Here is an 18,336-nt window from a genome sequence, read left to right as displayed (position 1 = left end):
CACTGCGCGCTTTCCGCGAAGCCTCGCCCTAGCAACGCGTAGTGCCTTCACTTCCGGAAAAGGGCGGGGCGTGCTCTGCGCATGCGCGCTGCCTTCCCGGAAGCGGCTGCTCGGGCTCCGCCGGTGCGCTCCGCGGGCCATGGCCGGCATCAAAGGTGCGCGGGGGGGGGGGGCGGCCTTCCCCCGGCCACCCCCGCCCGGGACCCCCGCGTGCGGAGCGGGGCGGGGGGGGGGGAGGTGCTGGAGGCCGGGCCCTGACGGGCTCCCGAGGCGGTAAGGGGTCCGGTTGTGGCCGTTTGAAGCTTATGGGCGGTGTGTTGTGTCGTTTATCCAGGCGCTTATCTGTTCTCGGTTCGTTTGTTTCTAGCTCTGATCAGCCTGTCCTTTGGGGGAGCGGTCGGACTGATGTTCCTGATGCTGGGATGCGCCCTCCCCCAGTACAAGTAACGTAACGCTTCCTTTGTGTTCAGCGTCCGGGTTTCCGTGCCGAGACCTCCGCAGGTTGGGTCGTATCCACCGGGGAGGCTCTTGGCAAAGTCACCCTTCAGATAAAGTCATATTTTTTCCCTTAATGTGTCTGAGGGATCTTGTCTAATTAAGCCACGAGCAACCTAAGCAAGCATGGCCAAATGCGGCGGTGTAATTTCCGTCACGTTGATTGCATTGACATTAAGCCAAAAACGTATCCAAGGCTTTGGTGCTCCGTTGCTCCCGGATATCAGCTGAGAGCAGTGCTTTGCTGCTGTATGCACGGAAAGTTCACAGGCAAAAGGAGGTGAGGACTGCACAAAGATAGCTCTGCAATTCTTAGGTGAAGCTGACAGGTTAAATTTAAGAGTTAAGATCAGCTTCTGCTGGATTTAGGCTTGCTTAGTGAAGCCTTGCTTTGCGAACATCCTCTTAACGAGGTCTCTGCTGAAGCAGTTCACAAACTCGGTGTGTTGGATTAATGTCATCTTGTTCCAAAGTAAAGGGTTTGCTTTGCCTGGGCTCTTGCCTTGTCTTTTCCAAATGTGGATATTGGATGCAGAAAATACCTTATATTGATTTTCAGGAAGAGCAGGAAGTAAATTAACTTTTCTTCTCCTTTCTTTTTCAGCCAGTACTGGCCACTGTTTGTTCTGTTTTTTTACATCCTTTCTCCTATACCGTACTGCATAGCAAGAAGATTAGTAGATGACACAGATGCTACAAGTAATGCCTGCAAGGAGCTAGCCATATTTCTTACAACAGGCATTGTTGTCTCAGCATTTGGGCTACCGATAGTGTTTGCCAGAGCAGAACTGGTTAGTACTATTTCAATCTCTGAAAATACTCTTTGCTAGAGAACTTGTTGTTGTTTAAACTGAAGGTAGAGCTCTCATGCACTAAGTGGCTTTTATGAATACATACTTAAAATGCTTGCAGTGGAAGCAGAACAGGAATTCTTTCAGGGAAGAAAAAAAAATATGGAAGCATGGCAAAAAGTCATGTTTGCCAATTGCTTTACATGGTCATGGAATAAACCCTAACATCCTATGATCCTATGTGTGATACAGAAAAAATGAGATAGAATATAGCATGAAAACAGGCAAGTAATCAAATGTACAAGCTTACAGCATACCTTGAAGGTAATTTGTAGAATAATTGGGTTAAAGAAGTATGAATAAATAGTGAATTTTTGCACTCGCTGTGAAGGGCATGTGATCTTGTTTTTTTAAAGTCTTCTGAGTTATCATTATATCCTTCCTGGTGTATGACTTCCCACTAACATCCTGTAAAAGATGACCTTGTTTGCATGAATTTCAATTTCAAAGAATACCATATCAAAAAAAAAAGGTGTACTTTCATAACATCTCTTTAGTCAAGAACATGTGAGATGGTCAGTTTGAATGCCTCGCAGCCTTTGACTAATGCACTTGGTCTCCTTGGAAAACATTTGCCTCTGTTTTTTGTTGTTGTCGTAACTTGGTTATCTGCTGACATTTTAAAGGCCTCCATCCTTGGCTGTCTTGATTAAAAACTCCTATGGCTGGCAAGTATAGCTGGACTGCACACGTTTGATGCTGTTGCCTAGCCTTACCGTACTGTTGCTGGATGTTAAGTAAGACATCCGTGACTGCTAGCCAGCACTTGGAACAGGACTAGAAAAACTTCAGTACTGCTTGGCTGACTATTATTAGGCAAAGCCTTTTTGGGTAAGCCTAACCAGCCTTCTCGGCATAACAAATAATGAGATACTGTCTTCTTTTATCGTGTATCTGTTGCTGAACTTTGTCTATAACATGACATCGAGAGATGACTTTTTGTTCTTGTTCAGCTCAGGATGTATCTAACTAAATTCCCCTTGTTCGCAGATTTACTGGGGCGCGTGTGCACTTGTTCTTACGGGGAATACAGTCATCTTTGCTACGATCCTAGGATTTTTCTTGGTCTTTGGCAGCAATGACGACTTCAGCTGGCAGCAGTGGTGAAAGGAAGATAAAGAACTATCACAGACACCCTGTCGTTCAGTGGCCATGCATACAAACGAGAGAATGGGCAATAAGAGAAGTAGCGTAGCAAGCCTCTCGAGTATTCTAGATACTCCTTTTTTTCTCCTTGTTCATTCTGAGTGTACTACTGTTTTTCTGATGGGTTTCTAGGTTTTTATGAAGTGAAGAGATGGTTGATTTCATTTTTACCTTTGGTATATTTTTAGGTGCTCTGTTTGTTTAAAATTTTCATTCTTGTTCTGCTCAGTGTGTACGTAAAGCTTTAAAGCTGGAACAAGGATGTTAAAAACAAGGTTTCAAAGAAAATTTCAAGTCTTTTTTGTTGTTTAGCATTAATACAGTGCTTCAAAAGAACTTTTTTTAAATGGTGATTATATACAAGCTGAACTGACATAAGCAATTGTACGCCACCATTGTCAATCACCAGATACAAAGATTGTAGTTATATTTTACCAGAGGCAAGGATGGGGGAGTACCAGTAGCAGATTTTTTTTCTGCCCATACCTAAAACTGGGTGATGAATGTTGATAGCCTTCAGTTAAGGAAAAGGCTGAGAAGCAGGTAGAGTTATTTGGGAAAAATCCTGAATTTAAGCACTTTTACCTGCTTCCTTATCAATTTTTGTGTGGATGTGACATTCAAATTCTCTGTAAACGTGTTGATGCTATGACAGACAAAACCAAATTGCATTGTAGGGGAAGGGAAAAACGATGTTTAAATTCCATTTTTGAAATATTTTTTGAACTGTATTTATATAAGTATTGTATGGTTTTGAGCTTTTATGTCAACTTTTTACCACAAAGAGGGTAAAATGTTCATTTATGGAACTACTGGTCTGAGTTAATTTGAAGCATGTATGAAACTTTTTCCTCATTCCCCTTTTTAATTTATTTTATACATAAACAGAATAAAGCTTTTCAAATGTAGATTAAAACTATGTTAAACTTGCCTAAGAATGATTCCCTCCACCTTTTTTTTTTTTCCTTTGCACAATGCAGTTGAGCCATGACTTTTTTGGAAGTCACTGGCTGAACTGATTTCACTGACTGTTTTTAAGTTCTTATGCACTATGGGTTAATAAGATTTATTGTTTTGTCTGTAACCATAGACTTGAGTTCTGTAAGTTTACACATGTAGCTTCAAATATTTCAGTCATTTCTGCATACCTCTCAATTGTCCGTATTTTTCATTTAAAGAAATCTGTCATTAGACATTCCATTGTGAGAGAGCTGATGGGGGCCAGTTAAGCAGGCTTGGCTGTACCACATACAGTGATAAACCTCTAAACTCCATTTTTATTCACCTCTTTAAAAGTCTGGGAAATGTCCTGTGCATAATTAAAAGGTGGTGATTGCTAAGATCTTACTTAACAGTGGAGTGGTATGAAAAGGCACAGAATATCAGGCCTTAGCTGTCATGTTTGTGCGCAGATGTAAATGAAACACAAAGCTTGAATATTTGAAGTCGGACAGTAATAGTAGCTACTTAAGTGATGTGCTCATGGAACTTATACCAGCAGGTTGGGGCGGTGGAGGTGTAGTTACCTACAAGTGCTGCTTCATTAATGTCCCCCTGTGCATAAAATAAGAACTCAACGTTATCCGCACTGGTAGAGGAACAAATGGTTGTTAAGACCATAGTGCAGAAGCAAGCAGGTAGCATTTCAGTCCTAAATAAGTGCTTCACCAAACTCTCTGCAATCATTAAAAGATGCCTAAGAGCTGTAAAGCTGCTCATTTCATGATGGTTTCAATGAGATGTCTGCACCCCTAGCCCCAAAATGATGGATTCTTCAGATTTTCTAAACCAATGGTTATATTTGCAGTCTTTGCCCTTGTGAAGGAAGAACAATGAAGACTTGTACAAATCTGAATCTGTTACCAGCTCTTTTTGTTTGTTTTTGTGGTCCGGAACTGTGGTAGTTGGTCCCCATCCCTTGCTCCTGAATTCCTGTGCTGCTAGTCTACTTCTCAATTTGATGCTACTCTGAAACACCAGGACATGGAATTGCGCGTGTATGCATCGGCTGTACATTTTGTATGTTAATTCCATTACAGTGTTACATTCTTTCCCTTGCACACCAAGCACAGGCAGCCTGGCTCTGGCTTGAGCTAGACACTTGGGAGGTACGAACTTTCTGTGTAATAGGCACTGAGACAACATTGCCATCCTATAGAATTTTGAACAATAAAAATTTTAAATAGCAATCCCAGTTCTGTACCTTTAATCAAAAATACTCAAATAAAAGAGTACTTTGTTTAACAACGTATTATTTTGTTCATTTAATATGGTTGTTGTTCCTGTTGGGAGAGATGTCACGAGGTTATTCAAGCCCGCCCTTCTGCGTGTTTGCTTCATTTACCTCAGGTTATGGCCAATACCATTTTTTAAGGGTCTGGTTGGAGTGGGTGGCTATTGTACCAAGAGAGGGCCGGCATTTAGGTATATTTTTGTTCAAGCACATTCTCTGAAATTTGGAGCCTTTCCCTGCGCTCCTGGCACCTGGAAGTTGTCGGCAGACGGAGGAAGGGAGGGGAACCGTGGGCCGTAACCCCCCCCCCCCCCCCGGGCCCACCCCCCGCGAGGCGGCCGAGGCCCGGCGCTGCCCGCGGCTGCGGGGCGGAGCGCGGCGGGGCCCCAGTGCCGCCCCCGGGACGTGGCAGGCCGGCCTGACGGCCCTTCCTCTTCCGAGGGCAGGGCGGAGGGCTCCCGCTGGCAAGATGGCGGCGGCGGCGGCGGCCGGGGCGGGCGCGGCGGCGGCGGCGGCGGCGACGGCAGCGCTGTGGAGCGAGGTGAACCGCTGCGGGCAGAACGGCGACTTCGCCCGCGCCCTCAAGTCCGTTAACAAAAGTGAGTGCCGCCGCCGTGACGGGGCTCGGCCCGCCCGGGGCCCCTCAGGCGTGCGGCCGGTACCCGGTGGGGCTCCTCAGGGGGTTTTGTTGGGTGAGGAGCCGGGTGTGTGTGGGGGGGGTGCTGAAGGGGCCGTGTCCTGTCCTGGTAGGTCTGAGATGTGGGGTCACGTAAAGAAAACGATCAAAATTTCTCCTCGTTCTTTCTCTGTGCCCTTTTTTTTTTTTTTTTTTTCCGGGGGGAAAGGGTAGCATGTAAGATGTGTGCTTGTCTAGAGTCGTGCTGTTCTTCTGCGTCAGGTGCTTTTCTTCCTGCGTGTGCTTTATGTGGCACTGAGACAGGTTTTGGCACCGTGTTTTCTGTCTGGAGGTGAAGTGCTGGTGAAAGGTTTGTTCAGGTGCACGCAGCCCCTCCGGTGCAGCTCTGTTCCAGGTGTCTTGGCAGAGCAGTCATTTCCAGTAAGCTCAGTGTTTTTACCGGATTATTTTACATTAGCAGGGTTCTTTCATGGTCTGAACCAAGGCAAGCCATGCCAGGACCCATTGAAAACAATGCGTCTATTTGCTTAAAAAACTTACTTTTCCAACTTTAACAACGTATGTGTCTTATAAAGCACTAATGTGTCTGATAACGAGTGAGATCATCATGGTTAAACCGTTTTATTTTCCAGTTCTCCAGATTAGCAAAGACGATGTGACTGCACTTCATTGTAAAGTGGTCTGTCTTATCCAGAACGGGAGTTTCAAGGAAGCCCTCAGCATAATCAACACCCACAGTAAAGTATTGTCCAGGTGAGTTGTGCCTTGCTGTAACGTACAGAACATGAAATTTTAAGTCCCTGAGAAGCTTTTTCAGCTGGAAGGACTGATTGACAGCAAAATCAAGAGCAGGAGGTGCTCAGAACCATTGGAATTGGGGTTTTCAGTGAGAAACAGATTTCCTATGGTTGTGAGAGATGGTCTTGATCGGTTTGAGACAGTCTAATGGCTTGCTTTTTCTGCTGAAGAGAGTGGTCGTGGAGGTAACTGAAAACTAGAAAAGAGACAAATTTTCCTTGTCGACATGGGTGAGCTCCACAGCTGGGACAAGGGCAGAAGACATATTTAATGGGAGTGAAGAGAGGCAGGAGAAGCCCTTGCCAGTGGGAGCAAGCTGTTAGCTTTGTATGGCTTTCTCATCATACTGCTCCGCAGGGTCCTTTTCTTTGCCAGCCTGACAGTGTTCAGCTTTTGAGTTGGTGCAAATGCTTTGTGCATCTTCTCAAAAATCAGGACCTTGGACTTGTTCTAAAATGCGAGTTGTCTCCAACTTCTGTATTTCCTTTTAAGTCACTAAGTAGATTTAATTCTCTTCCAAATAAAGATGCTCTTAGTGCAATGACTAAGATAAAAATTGCTACCCAAGAACTGCCTGGCAGCAGCATTTTTGTGTTTCAGATGCTATTCTTGTTAAGGAACTTCCCAGAGAAGTGTCTTTTAGTATCGGAGCGATGAAGCTCTTCCATGTTTATATACGATAATAAATATTACTACCTTATTCACAAACTCCTTCTTTCATGGGATGAAAGGGGTTTAATTTAAGCTTGTAGCTTGTTTTTTAGTATGTGAAGGGGACAGGAGAAATTTCTCTATATGTAACTGGCTTCAAGTTTTCTCTTTAGCTTGGCAGTTCTGTGCGTCTCTCCGTCCTGCATAGCGGGGAAGGTGGTGGGTCTTGTTCTGTCCTGAGGTTCTCTTGTCCTTCACTCATTTTTTCACTCATTGTCCCACTCATATTTTTTATTTTTTATTTTTTTCAGATTCCCCTAATACTCAGCTGGGCTGAGATCACTTTAAATAGGGAGAGAAATGGCTGGTCACAAGTGTCTGTCGCTGCATTTGTGGCACTAGTGATGAACTGAGGGAATTGCTGATTAATTTTCTTTTGGCTTAAGTGGTAGCTCAGGGGATAGCTGGAGCAGAGCACTCAAGGCTCTGCTTGCTTGATGTTTCCCTACTGGTATGAGCTTGGCTTTGAAGCAGATTTTATGCTGACATCAGCAAACACTTTTGCTGCAGTTGTACTGTGCTGATATTTCAAAATAGGTTACTGTTAGCTTAATATCTAACAGCTAGGAGGAGCTGTGCTTTATACCACTTCCTTGGCTCCCTGTGGGAGTTGATTATGTGTCTCTGACAGTTTGCAGTGACAATCTTCTGCTGTAGGGATATGCCTTCTCCTAGGGAAGGAGTCGCATAATGAAGCTTGCTGTTGTTTTGCCTTTAAACTTGATTCACATCACCAGTAGGAGGTCTGGGGAACTACTGACTCTGTGAACAGCTGATTTGAAATGACATGTCTGGAGACACCAGAAAAAAAGAAGGCTCATCTTTAAGATGAAGTTTTGGTATTTCTTCTCTGGTGGAGACAGAGTAGGTTCAAGATAGTTACAGCACTTGGCAGATGAATTATTCAGTAATCCGGGATCATGCACTCACCTCTGGTGCTTGGCTATTTGAGAACATAGTAGTCTGTGCCCAATTAGGGCTGCAAGTGTGTTCAGGTGGGTGAATGTCATTGAGTGAAGACTCCTGTGTCTGCTATCAGCCTTTGTCTTGTCATTGCAGTGATGTTATTGCCTTTGAGAAGGCCTACTGTGAATACAGGTTGAATCGTATTGAAAATGCTCTCAAGACCATTCAGAGTGCCAGTCAGCAGACGGACAAACTGAAGGAGCTCTATGGACAAGTGGTAATTACAAGCTTTTCTTCCTGGTGGCAGTTTCATATTCTGGATGCCTTGGCCCTCTATTCTAATGGGGGGCAAATATGGGGACAGAATTTTCTTCTGTCATAAAGATATGGAGGGGTACAGTTTCCAACTGCTCCAGTTTGTGTGAGGCCTCAGTTGTCTGCAGAAGACAGGCTAATTTTCTGACCGCCACTGAGCCAAAGCGCTACATTCGTGACTCCCTCTCCCTTCCTGGGTCTGGCCTGATACAGTTTTAGAAGCTGAGAGGATGAAGGGTGGAGGTTGACTGATCTTTTTTGAACGTCTCAGGCATTAGAGGCGAAGCAGAAAAGCTGTTTCTCCCGGGTTGATCAGAACAGTTCTGTGAAGACAGTTTTTGGCTGTCTTCTCTCAGTTGCACGAAAGGCTGTTCATTTATCTTTTCTTGTGGAGAGGTTAATTAATCTGGAAAAAGGCTGTCTGAGAACAAAAGCTTATAAAATGCTGCTTCTGAAGAAGTTCCTGTAGGAGTTACAACTCTGCAGCCTTTATGTGTATCTGTTCTTATTGCTTGAGTCCTAGCAAATAGAATTTGCCCATACAGGTAGATGCAAATGTTAGTAATGTTCAGCCTAAAACGGATGATGCTGTGCTGCTGCTGATCCACGAGGAGGGAGAAAGGAGGCTGCAGTTACTGGCACAGGCAGGGAAATGCTGTTCTGTAGGCCAACCCGTTACTGTTCTCAGCTGTACAGGTTGGAGCGTTACGATGACTGTCTAGTTGCATACCGGGATCTCATACGCAACTCCCAGGATGAGTATGAGGAAGAGAGAAAAACCAACCTCTCGGCTGTGGTGGCAGCACAAAGCACGTGGGAGAGAGTGATGCCAGTAAGTGTGTGCTCATATGGGTGTTAGAATGGCAGCTAGGGAATAAAGGATCTGGAGTCTTAGATCTCTAAAGGATGGAAATGCATTTCTTGTCTCTTAATGACTTCTGTGTATATTAAGATCCTCTAGTGTTTTCTCCTCTAGAGGAATAAATGCAGTTACTGTTCATCGGGCTAACAAGTTATACTTCATCTTTAATTTGTAAGAAACTTGTTACTAGATGACACAGGAGAGTGGGCTCTGCGTTAGGCAGAGCATCTGTGGTGACTAGCATTTTCCTCTGTCTCGTTATGCTCTTGTCCAGGGTAAAGCTAACTGCCTAGACCACCCTGTCATGATTGGGAATGTTTTTGTTAATGAGCTGTGCAGATAGTGATGTTCTAGTTTTTTTTTCAGAAGTCTCTGTTTTGGAGATGTGCATGGCACGCTCAATTCTCTGTTCAGTGCTGCGGATCCTCTTCCTAGTTCTCTAGGGTAGTGGTTCCTGCTCATCCTCTTCCAGCAGCATGCGCAGTCCCCAGGTTCAGGCTGGAGTTTAGTTGCTGCCTCGTTGGTTGTGTCTGACTTCATTGTGCAGTATGAAGGAAGATCCTTTGCACTGTGACTTAAAATTTGCCAGTTGTATACCCTTTTAAAATTGCCTCTAAAGTACAGGTTTCTGTAGAAAATGTATGTTGCAAGGAATGTACGTGAAAACTATAGCTTGTGTCTGTCACCTGTCAAATCTGTATAGGTAGTTACTTTTTATGCTGTGATGTTTGTTTTTCATGCTAGGAGGATTTGGGCCTTCGAGAAACTACTTACGAGCTGTGTTATAACAGCGCATGCGCGTTGATTGGGCAAGGAAAGCTGAACGAAGCAATGAAGAAACTACGGAAAGCAGAAGGTAAAATCACGGTGAGGTGTGAGAAGCTCTGTGTGACAGAAGTAGTTACTTGCTCTCTGGTGGATGAAAAGTTCGACATGAGCCAGCAGTGCGTGCTTGTAGGCTAGAAGGCCAACTGTGTCCTGGGCTGCATCAACAGAGGGGTGGCCTGCAGGTGGAGGGAGGGGGATTGTCCCCCTTGCTCTGCCCTTGTGAGGCCCCACCTGGAGTGCTGCATCCAGATCTGGGGCCCCCAGCACAAGAAGGATGTGGGGCTGTTAGAGGGGGTCCAGAGGAGGGCCACACAGTTGATTAGAGGGCTGCAGCACCTCTCCTAGGAAGAGAGCCTGAGAGAGCTGGGGCTGTTCAGCCTGAAAGAGAGAAGACTCCAGGGAGACCTCATTGCAGTTTCTCAGTACCTAAAAGAGGGAAGATTTGGATTAGATGTTTGGAGGAAATTCTTCACTGAGAGGGTGGTGAGGCACTGGAACAGGCTGCCCAGAGAGGCTGTGGATGCCCCATCCCTGGAGGTGCTCAAGGCCAAGTTGGACGAGGCCCTGGGCAACCTGATCTAATGGGTAGCATTCCTGCCCATGGCAGGGGGGGTGGTTGGAACGGGATAGTCTTTAAGGTCACTTCCAAGCCAAGCTATTCTATGATTCTTTGTTTTGGTGAGATACATAAGAAAGTTAAGAAGTGACCGATAATTGTACTGAAAGCTTTTCTAATGATGCAGAAGTTTCAGGATTAGTATTTGCAAGGGATACATTAAAACACTATATGCTCCCTATGCTTCCACATGATTATAGGTTGTTTTTTTTTTTTTTCCCTAAGCCTTCTAAATTGTGTTCTTCAATTTGTTTTTGCTTCTAGAGCTGTGTCGGCAGTCGCTCTCAGAAGACACAGTAAGTTGTTGATGTTGTTCTGTGAAGTGTTTACTTTTCACCAGCATGAATGAGGATGTGGTCATAAAATGTAAAAAATAAAATAGCCAGACGACAGCCTAAAGCTGCTAATGTGGTATTACCCAGCAAGACATGCTGCTGCTGCTGGTACCAACTGGTGAGGCTGGAGCAGCAATTGTGGTTGTTGCAGAAGTGTAACACCAAGTTGCTGCTGTGCTTCTTGCACGGTTGCACGTGCTGGTCCAGGCGGGATGGTTACAGCTTGTCTCGAACCTCCCCGTGACCAATCCATGCTATGGATGAACATGCTGACTGGGTGATGGGAAACTTAGGTGACTTGCACTCTCCGATGGGCTCAAGCAGAGGGGTAGATTCAGTGCATAAACTAAGGGCGTCTTCAGACTTAGCAGGTGGGGCTTTCTTTTCTCTTGGCTTAACCCAGATGTGCTTGTATTTGTGCTGTGGCTTCACATGCAGTGGCTGGGGTTCTTTGTTGCTAACGCTACTTGAGAGAGCTCATAAACATTTGCCTGCAGAATGCTGAAACAAGGGGAAGGGACTTCAGATTGCAGCTTTTTTTTCCCCCTCAATTTTCCTTCAGGACGTGACTGAGGAAGACACCGAGGCTGAACTGGCCATTATTCACGGTCAGATGGCATATATCATGCAACTGCAGGGTCGTACAGAGGATGCTCTACAGCTCTACAATCAAATAATCAAGTTGAAGTAGGAGCTCTTCTAAAACTAGTATTCATTCTTCCATCTGTAGAGAGACCACTGTTTAATAACAACGTGTTTTCTCCTTATTTTATCTGCAGGCCAACAGATGTAGGACTGCTTGCTGTCATTGCAAATAACATCATCACAATTAACAAGGTATAGAATTACCTCACTCCTTTCAGTGTGGCCCTTCCTTGTGGCTACTCAAGTTGTCTGTTCCTGTGAAGAGAGGGGGATAATCAGGGAAGACTTTTTCCTAAACAGTAGTTAAATCACAGACTCAGAGAACTTCCCTTGTTGAAGGAATATATTGAAATCATGCTGTGTGATTTTTTTATTTTTTATTTTTTTCCCCCAGGACCAAAACGTTTTTGACTCAAAGAAAAAGGTCAAGCTGACCAATGCAGAAGGTGTTGAGCATAAACTCTCCAAGAAACAGCTCCAGGCGATTGAATTCAACAAAGCTTTGCTGGCAATGTACACTAACCAGGTAGGAGAAACTGATCTGAAGTAGCTGACTACAGACTTAGCACCCTCCATAGGAGTTTGGCTGGGCAAAAATGGATGTGCAGCCTGTAGAAGATACAACCACTTGACTTAGGCACACAGGTGGGGAAAAATCCCTAAAAAATAGAAGAGCCTGCTGTGTGGTGACCTGAGTGTTGCTGTAGGGAGTACAACGTGGGGATGGCTAGGATGAGACGGAATGGGTTTGTGGGGTTCTTAGATGCATCTGAACTGCTGCTAAGAGGTTTTGTTCTTGGCTCTCTGCACCTGCTTCAGGGAAGCCATTGCTAGCAGCTGATCTAAGATATAGCTGGTAGGTTAGCTCTAAATTAGGTACTTGCAGAGGTTGAGCAACGTATATTCTCTTCCCACTCCTCAGGCAGATCAGTGCCGCAAGCTGTCAGCAAGCCTGCAGTCACAGAGCCCTGAGCATCTGCTCCCTGTGCTCATCCAGGCAGCCCAGCTGTGTCGTGAGAAGCAGCATGCAAAGGCCATAGGGCTTCTGCAGGTAGGTTAAGAGAAGTACTCCTTTGGTCTTGCTCCCTTTAAACTTGTTCCGTGTGTTCTCTTGCATGCTGTTACCCTTTGTTTTGTCTCGTTTAAATATCCAGGGATATTTGACTGTGCTTATTATGGTTTAGTTTAATGCCTGTGGAAAGCATTTACACCCAAATGAGCTATACTGCTTTTAAAGGGAGATAGTTCCCTTGCACCTCTGATATTTGTTAGAAAACTTCTAGGGTAAGCAATGGGCTCTGTGGCTCTACTCACAAGCAGTTTACAAGAGCATCCTTTTGGAAGGAATGAGTGCCCTGGGATTGAAATCTGAGAGGACACTGGCACAGTTTGGGGTCCTCGTCTGCTGCATGCTGAAGCTTGCATGTACTGGAAAGCTTTTCTTGGCTCTTGCCCGCTTCCTGTGACTGAGCGTGAGGTCCAGTTCACCAGAGCAGCAGCCTGGTGCCCGTGCACATGTTGAGTTGTTCTATCCTCTGATTCCCAGGACTTTGCAGAGCAGCACCCTGCCAACGCAGCTGAGATCAAACTGACGATGGCCCAGCTAAAAATTGCTCAAGGTATCCAGTGTCTTCCCTTGTTGGGAAACTGTCACTACGTAATAATGGTTTAAGGCCTGGGGGGAAATGGACTTTAGGGCAATTTCTGCTGCAGTCACTCTTGTGGTAGGTGCAGAGCAGAGATGCTTTCAGACAGGTATTCTATATAGAGAGCTATGGCAGGATAGACCTGATAGCTTAGTGCCTGGGTGTTAAGGCTCCACAGATCCCTCGCAGAGCTACCCACAATCTTTGTGAATGACAGGGCTGAATCTGTTTTGGGTCAAGGGGTGTCTTGGGAGCAGAGTGGGGTTTGTTCCTGAACCCCTGTAGGATGTGGCAAGGGCAGGAAGGGGGTCCCCTCTGTGAAGGTGTGTCCTTCATTCCTGGAAATGAGGGAGATATTTTTAAGAAGGGGATTGTTTTGTCCCCATTGTTTACCTTTGGCTGGAACTAGTGGAAGTTCACAGGCTAGTCCCTTGCCCTGTCCACCAGCCAGGATGAAGTGTCAGCATGTCACTAAGGGCATGTCCTTCTCTCTCTTACAGGCAGTGTCACCAAAGCCTGTATGATTCTGAGGAGCATAGAGGAGCTGCAGCACAAGCCTGGTATGGTAAGTAAAACTCCTTGCTCTGGGTCACTTCTAGTTGTGTTTAGGGTGTCTGTACCTCATTTCTTCAGCATGGATTTTTTTTTCACGGCTATTAGGGTAGAGATGGGGGGAGAAAAAAGTGTCCAGTGGCAAGCAAAGAAAGTGCAAAGACAAGAAATTTCGTTCTGTGAATGCAGTCCTAAGCTTATACTGTACGAGAAGGATTGTCGGTGAGATTTCTTTGGGAGGGACTTGGGTAGGAAGGTCTTTCCTGGGTATCCTGCCTGTCACCATAGCTGCTTCTTAGGGACAGAGCAAAAAGCTCACATTGACTTGAGGAAATCTTGTGAATTAAATGCTGGCTCTCTGTCTACAGAAAGCTTATGTGAGGATCTGTTAAAAGCTGCTCTTGAACATTTGCAGGTGTCTGCGTTGGTGACAATGTATAGTCACGAAGAGGACATAGACAGCGCCATCGAGGTCTTCACACAGGCTATCCAGTGGTATCAGCAATTCCAGGCAAGTCAGTCCCAAGGAGGTAATGTAGTCTTTTCTATGTAGTCCAAGCTTTTCCCACTGATGCACAGCCTCAACAGTTCATCCAGCTGGGGTTTTGGAGAGCTATGAGCTCCTGTTTTGTAAGCATTTGTTTTATCACTGCTGTATTATTTCAGATGTGTTGTAAAGAAGGAGCAGATTCTTACTTTTCCTGTCAGATTAGGAGAGAGGGAGCTATTGGTGCCCAAATGTAGCAGTCAGGCCTCCTCTCTGAAAGCACTGTGGATCAGCAAGCTGCCTCATCCCCTACAGTCTTGCCTCACATCCTAGAGTGCAAAGATCGTCTGCTTTCTGTATGACAGGGTGCTAGCTCAGTTCTCCCTGGCCAGGGCTCTGGGGCATTAAACCTAGCTAGAGTTGGGCTTCACGTTGTGAAATTAAAGACCTAATTACAGCTCTTGTGTCTTTCAGCCAGAGTCTCCTGTTCATTTGTCACTGATAAGGGAAGCTGCTAATTTCAAATTAAAGCATGGCAGGAAGAAGGAAGCAATCAGCGACTTGGAGGAGCTCTGGAAGTGAGTTGTGTGGTTGCTGAACAGGGAGGTCTGCCCACAGACCTCTGCAAGCTGACTGGTGCCAGGTTGTTTTTGACAACGTTGGTTTACTAGCAACCCTCTTACAGAGTAGCTTTTGTGCAGAGGTTCCAATGCAAAACCATGTTTGTGAAGGTAGGGGATCATTCATTTGGTCTGTAGCTGACATTCACTTGAAAACCTGATTGACTTGTCCTGGAGGACTCTTACGTGCAGTGAAGGTTACTTTGGTGACTGGGACACGTGTTTTTTTTCTAGTGCTGCATAAACTATGGATGTTTAAGTTTTCATTTTTTTACCCACTTGGTGGGATATGAGGGAGTTCTGTTAATTTGCCTCTGCAGCTGGGACTTCAGAGGTTTTTGTCTTTCATTGCCTGCTTTGTGATAGTGTGATGATACCTGCTCTCTCTGCATCAGTGATGTTTGGTGATGTGCTCTGTGGGAGACCACAGACTGGCATGCCTGTCCCCACAGATAGCAGTCGTGCTCTGGTAGCATGCAGCAGGTGGTGATACCAGACTTTGGAATGAGTGTATGACTTGATCCTTCTGTTTTTTCTTCTCCAAAGGCAAAACCCGAAAGATGTGCACACTCTGGCACAGCTCATCTCAGCCTACTCCCTTGTGGACCCCGAAAAAGCTAAAGTGTATCCTTTTGGTGCTAAGGCATTTGGGCATTGCTTCCTTGGATTTCAGTTGTATGGGGGATTTGGACCCTTTCTCACCTGAAGAAAGGCAAGGAACATCTCCAGTTGGGTATCCAGGCCAAGTTTTATTTTCTAACTGGTGTGATTACCCTTTTATCTTTGGCCTCCTCTCTGAGATGTGGTTATTTAAGACTACAAGGAACCAAAAATAGGAGCTTCTCCATCTTTTTTTGTTGCAATCTTGGACCTGTGGTAGTAATGCAGGACTGTGCCCAACAGAACATGGCTAAACTCTCCCTGGCCCAAAATGTCAGGTTCCCATATGGCTTTTGCCATCTAGAACAGCTTTCAGAGTAAGTTGCTGCTTCTGTCCCCCACCTCAAAGAAGGGAAAAACGAGGCAGAGGGCAATTAAGCAGCTCATTCCAGCTTGGGCAGGGAGCTGGGGCTGGCCCTGTAGGTCTGCCTGGTGTATTGCCATCAGGCTGAGTTTGTTCAAGCGGACGTTTTCTTTTGATACCTGAACAAAGATGGGTGTTTATCTTTGGTTGCTGCTTGCCAGTTGCATGTTAGCTGTTCTGGTTTGCATCCCTGAACTCTTCCTCTGCAGTCTCAGCAAACATTTGCCTTCCTCGGACACCATGTCACTGAAGGTAGATGTTGATGCCCTGGAGAACTCCCATGGAGCGACCTATGTTCGGAAGAAAGCTGGGAAACTCACTGGAGACAACCAGCAGAAAGAGCAAGGGTAGCGTGCTGCTTTGGCTCTGGCACAGTCATCCTTTGGGATGGCACGAGAGCCACACCTAACGCGGTAGGGGTATTGGGTAGCAGGCGTGCTGGTGGAAGGGGAGTCTGTGTAACTGCAAGGAGCTTTGGATAGCAGCAGACCAAGTTTTTAGAGAGATGGCAATGGTTTGGCTTCTTCCAGAACTAGCTTTTGGTTGTTTTCTCTGCTGTGTCACAGTGGCTGTTTTCCTGCTTGCTTTTCAGGCAAGGGGAGGTGAAGAAAAAGAAGAAGAAGAAGAAAGGTAAGCTGTACTTCCTAAATGTTGATAAGGCACAGACCCAGAGAGGTCACTTGTTTCTTCTGGTAGCTAACCCTGAGCTCCCTGGGGGAGCCCTTTGCTGGGACTAGTGAACTGAGGTGTTTGTGACTGATTGCTCATCCTGTGTGAAGCATTTCTCCACAGAAGTGAGAGCAGCTCCCTGATGGGACATTTACAATGTAATGTGCTGTGGGTTGCTGGGGTCAGTGTACTTCCTCTCTGCTGACAACCCCTGTGTATCCCTTGTTGATGCCTCTTTAGCGTGTTGATCCCCATCTCATTTCCTGGCACTGGCTATTCTGCAGGAAAGCTGCCCAAGAACTACGACCCCAAGGTAACTCCTGACCCTGAGCGGTGGCTTCCAATGCGAGAACGTTCCTACTATCGTGGACGGAAGAAGGGGAAGAAGAAGGATCAGGTTGGCAAAGGAACTCAGGGTTCAACCACAGCTGGTTCCTCTGAACTGTAAGTACCCATTGCTGGGTTTGGTGTGGGGAATGACTCCTGGGTGGCTTGGAAGTGTGGCTTTGTGCTTTCCTGTGGCTCCATCACTTCACCAGCGCTGGGGAGCACAACTCAAGCTGCGCTTTGTCACTTGAACCTTCTTCCAGGTGCTCTTCCAGAAGATCCTTGTAATTAACTGAAAACCAAAATGATACGATAGGCGTGCTTGAAGGTACAAAGGTGCAAATAAAATTTCAGAAGTCTTTTAATGAGCTTTTCTTAGCTTTGAAGACCAGATGAATTTTTCATGCCTTCTCTCAAGCTATATTTTTTTTAAGTCTTTTGGTTAGTGGAGAACCGTTAGCCATTATTTGGGAAAATACTATACATCCTTCTAACTTGACCTTGATTTGAGCTGGAATCAGGGTTTTCCGTTGTTTGAGGCCTGACAGCAAGCTGGTAGTAGCATCTGGGAGAAGGAAGTGTGTTTAAAATAATAGCAACATAGGGAACTGCTAGTCGTGGATGATACAGCTCTTCTTTATACAGCTGTCTCTCAGAATGGAAGTATGAAAAGCCTTTTGTGGTACTGTTAGTTTGAGCAGTGTGTGCAAAGAGAGCTGGCACAAAGGTGCCATTGTCATTAAGGAGAAAAAGGATGTTGATCTGCAACTGCATATCTGGGGGCCCTAAAAGGGTTTTCTTGCATTTGCATGAGTGTCAACTGTCTATTCAGAAGTTGAAAGCCTTGCTTTTGTTGTTGGGATTTCTGCTGTCTGATGAGCATCAGTTAGAAGGTGATTGCCTGTCCTTTGAGACAAGTTCCCATGGTCCATCAACCCTTTTGCGTACATTGAAGCTCATTTAAGATGAGCAAGATCTCCTTGCTTGAGTGCTCTCATATCCATGGTGGTGTTGTAATGCTATTTTATGTGACAGCTACTGTATCTTTTGCTCTCAGCTTCCTGCTCAGCTGTTGCTACAGTGCCATATCTTGCAGGTGCTTGTGAACCCATGTGGTGTATTTTTCTCTTGCCTTCCCTGTAGGGATGCCAGCAGGACTGCCAGCAGCCCACCTACCTCCCCTCGGCCCGGCAGTGCTGCAGCTGTATCGGCTGCAAGTAACGTCATCCCTCCCAGGCACCAAAAACCTGCTGGTGCCCCAGCCACCAAGAAGAAACAACAGCAGAAGAAGAAGAAAGGGGGTAAAAGTGGATGGTAAAAAGCAGGATGTGTAACCTCCCTCCCTCAGTAGGTGATGTTGGTTGCATAATAAAGGTCAAAAGCCAGTGGTGGTGAAAGACTTGTGGCATTCAAATCTCTCTGTGCTCTGGGAGGAGATGGGCTGGTATAGGCACCATGATATGTCTGCTCACCAAGTTCTCTTCCTTACATTAGTTCCCACTGTGGCTCAACTTCCTCCAAAACTGTGTTAGTGTGGAGCATAAATCAGAATAAGGAGCCCCACTGAGTATGTCTGGGGGGCTGCTATGCCTCCTGCTCCTAGCAGGAGGCCTGGGGTGCTACATGGAGGAGC

General features: G+C 45.8%; 2 protein-coding genes across 2 annotated transcripts; both read left to right on the top strand.

The window, feature by feature from the left end:
- Positions 1–59: 59 nt before the first annotated feature.
- LEPROTL1 (leptin receptor overlapping transcript like 1) lies at positions 60–4,741 on the top strand. The gene is made up of 4 exons (XM_035326419.1): positions 60–155; positions 368–443; positions 1,100–1,286; positions 2,337–4,741. The coding sequence occupies exons 1-4, from the start codon at positions 140–142 to the stop codon at positions 2,451–2,453; spliced, it is 396 nt and encodes a 131-aa protein (XP_035182310.1). The 5' UTR covers positions 60–139; the 3' UTR covers positions 2,454–4,741.
- A 418-nt stretch (positions 4,742–5,159) lies between these two features.
- On the top strand, positions 5,160–18,102 carry SRP72 (signal recognition particle 72). The gene is made up of 19 exons (XM_035326416.1): positions 5,160–5,324; positions 5,995–6,115; positions 7,931–8,054; positions 8,781–8,924; positions 9,699–9,810; positions 10,663–10,694; positions 11,296–11,420; positions 11,513–11,570; positions 11,773–11,904; positions 12,301–12,429; positions 12,925–12,997; positions 13,525–13,589; positions 13,992–14,087; positions 14,538–14,641; positions 15,230–15,307; positions 15,917–16,054; positions 16,300–16,337; positions 16,661–16,820; positions 17,847–18,102. Exons 1-19 carry the CDS (start codon positions 5,195–5,197, stop codon positions 18,019–18,021), a joined length of 2,034 nt encoding a protein of 677 aa, XP_035182307.1. The 5' UTR covers positions 5,160–5,194; the 3' UTR covers positions 18,022–18,102.
- The last annotated feature ends 234 nt before the right edge of the window (positions 18,103–18,336 follow it).

The sequence above is a fragment of the Oxyura jamaicensis genome, chromosome 4 (assembly GCF_011077185.1).
Source record: "Oxyura jamaicensis isolate SHBP4307 breed ruddy duck chromosome 4, BPBGC_Ojam_1.0, whole genome shotgun sequence".
In the NCBI taxonomy this organism is placed as follows: Eukaryota; Metazoa; Chordata; class Aves; order Anseriformes; family Anatidae; genus Oxyura; species Oxyura jamaicensis.
The sequence above is the reverse complement of the archived record's forward strand: the minus strand, read 5'-3'. Positions and strand labels throughout refer to the sequence as shown.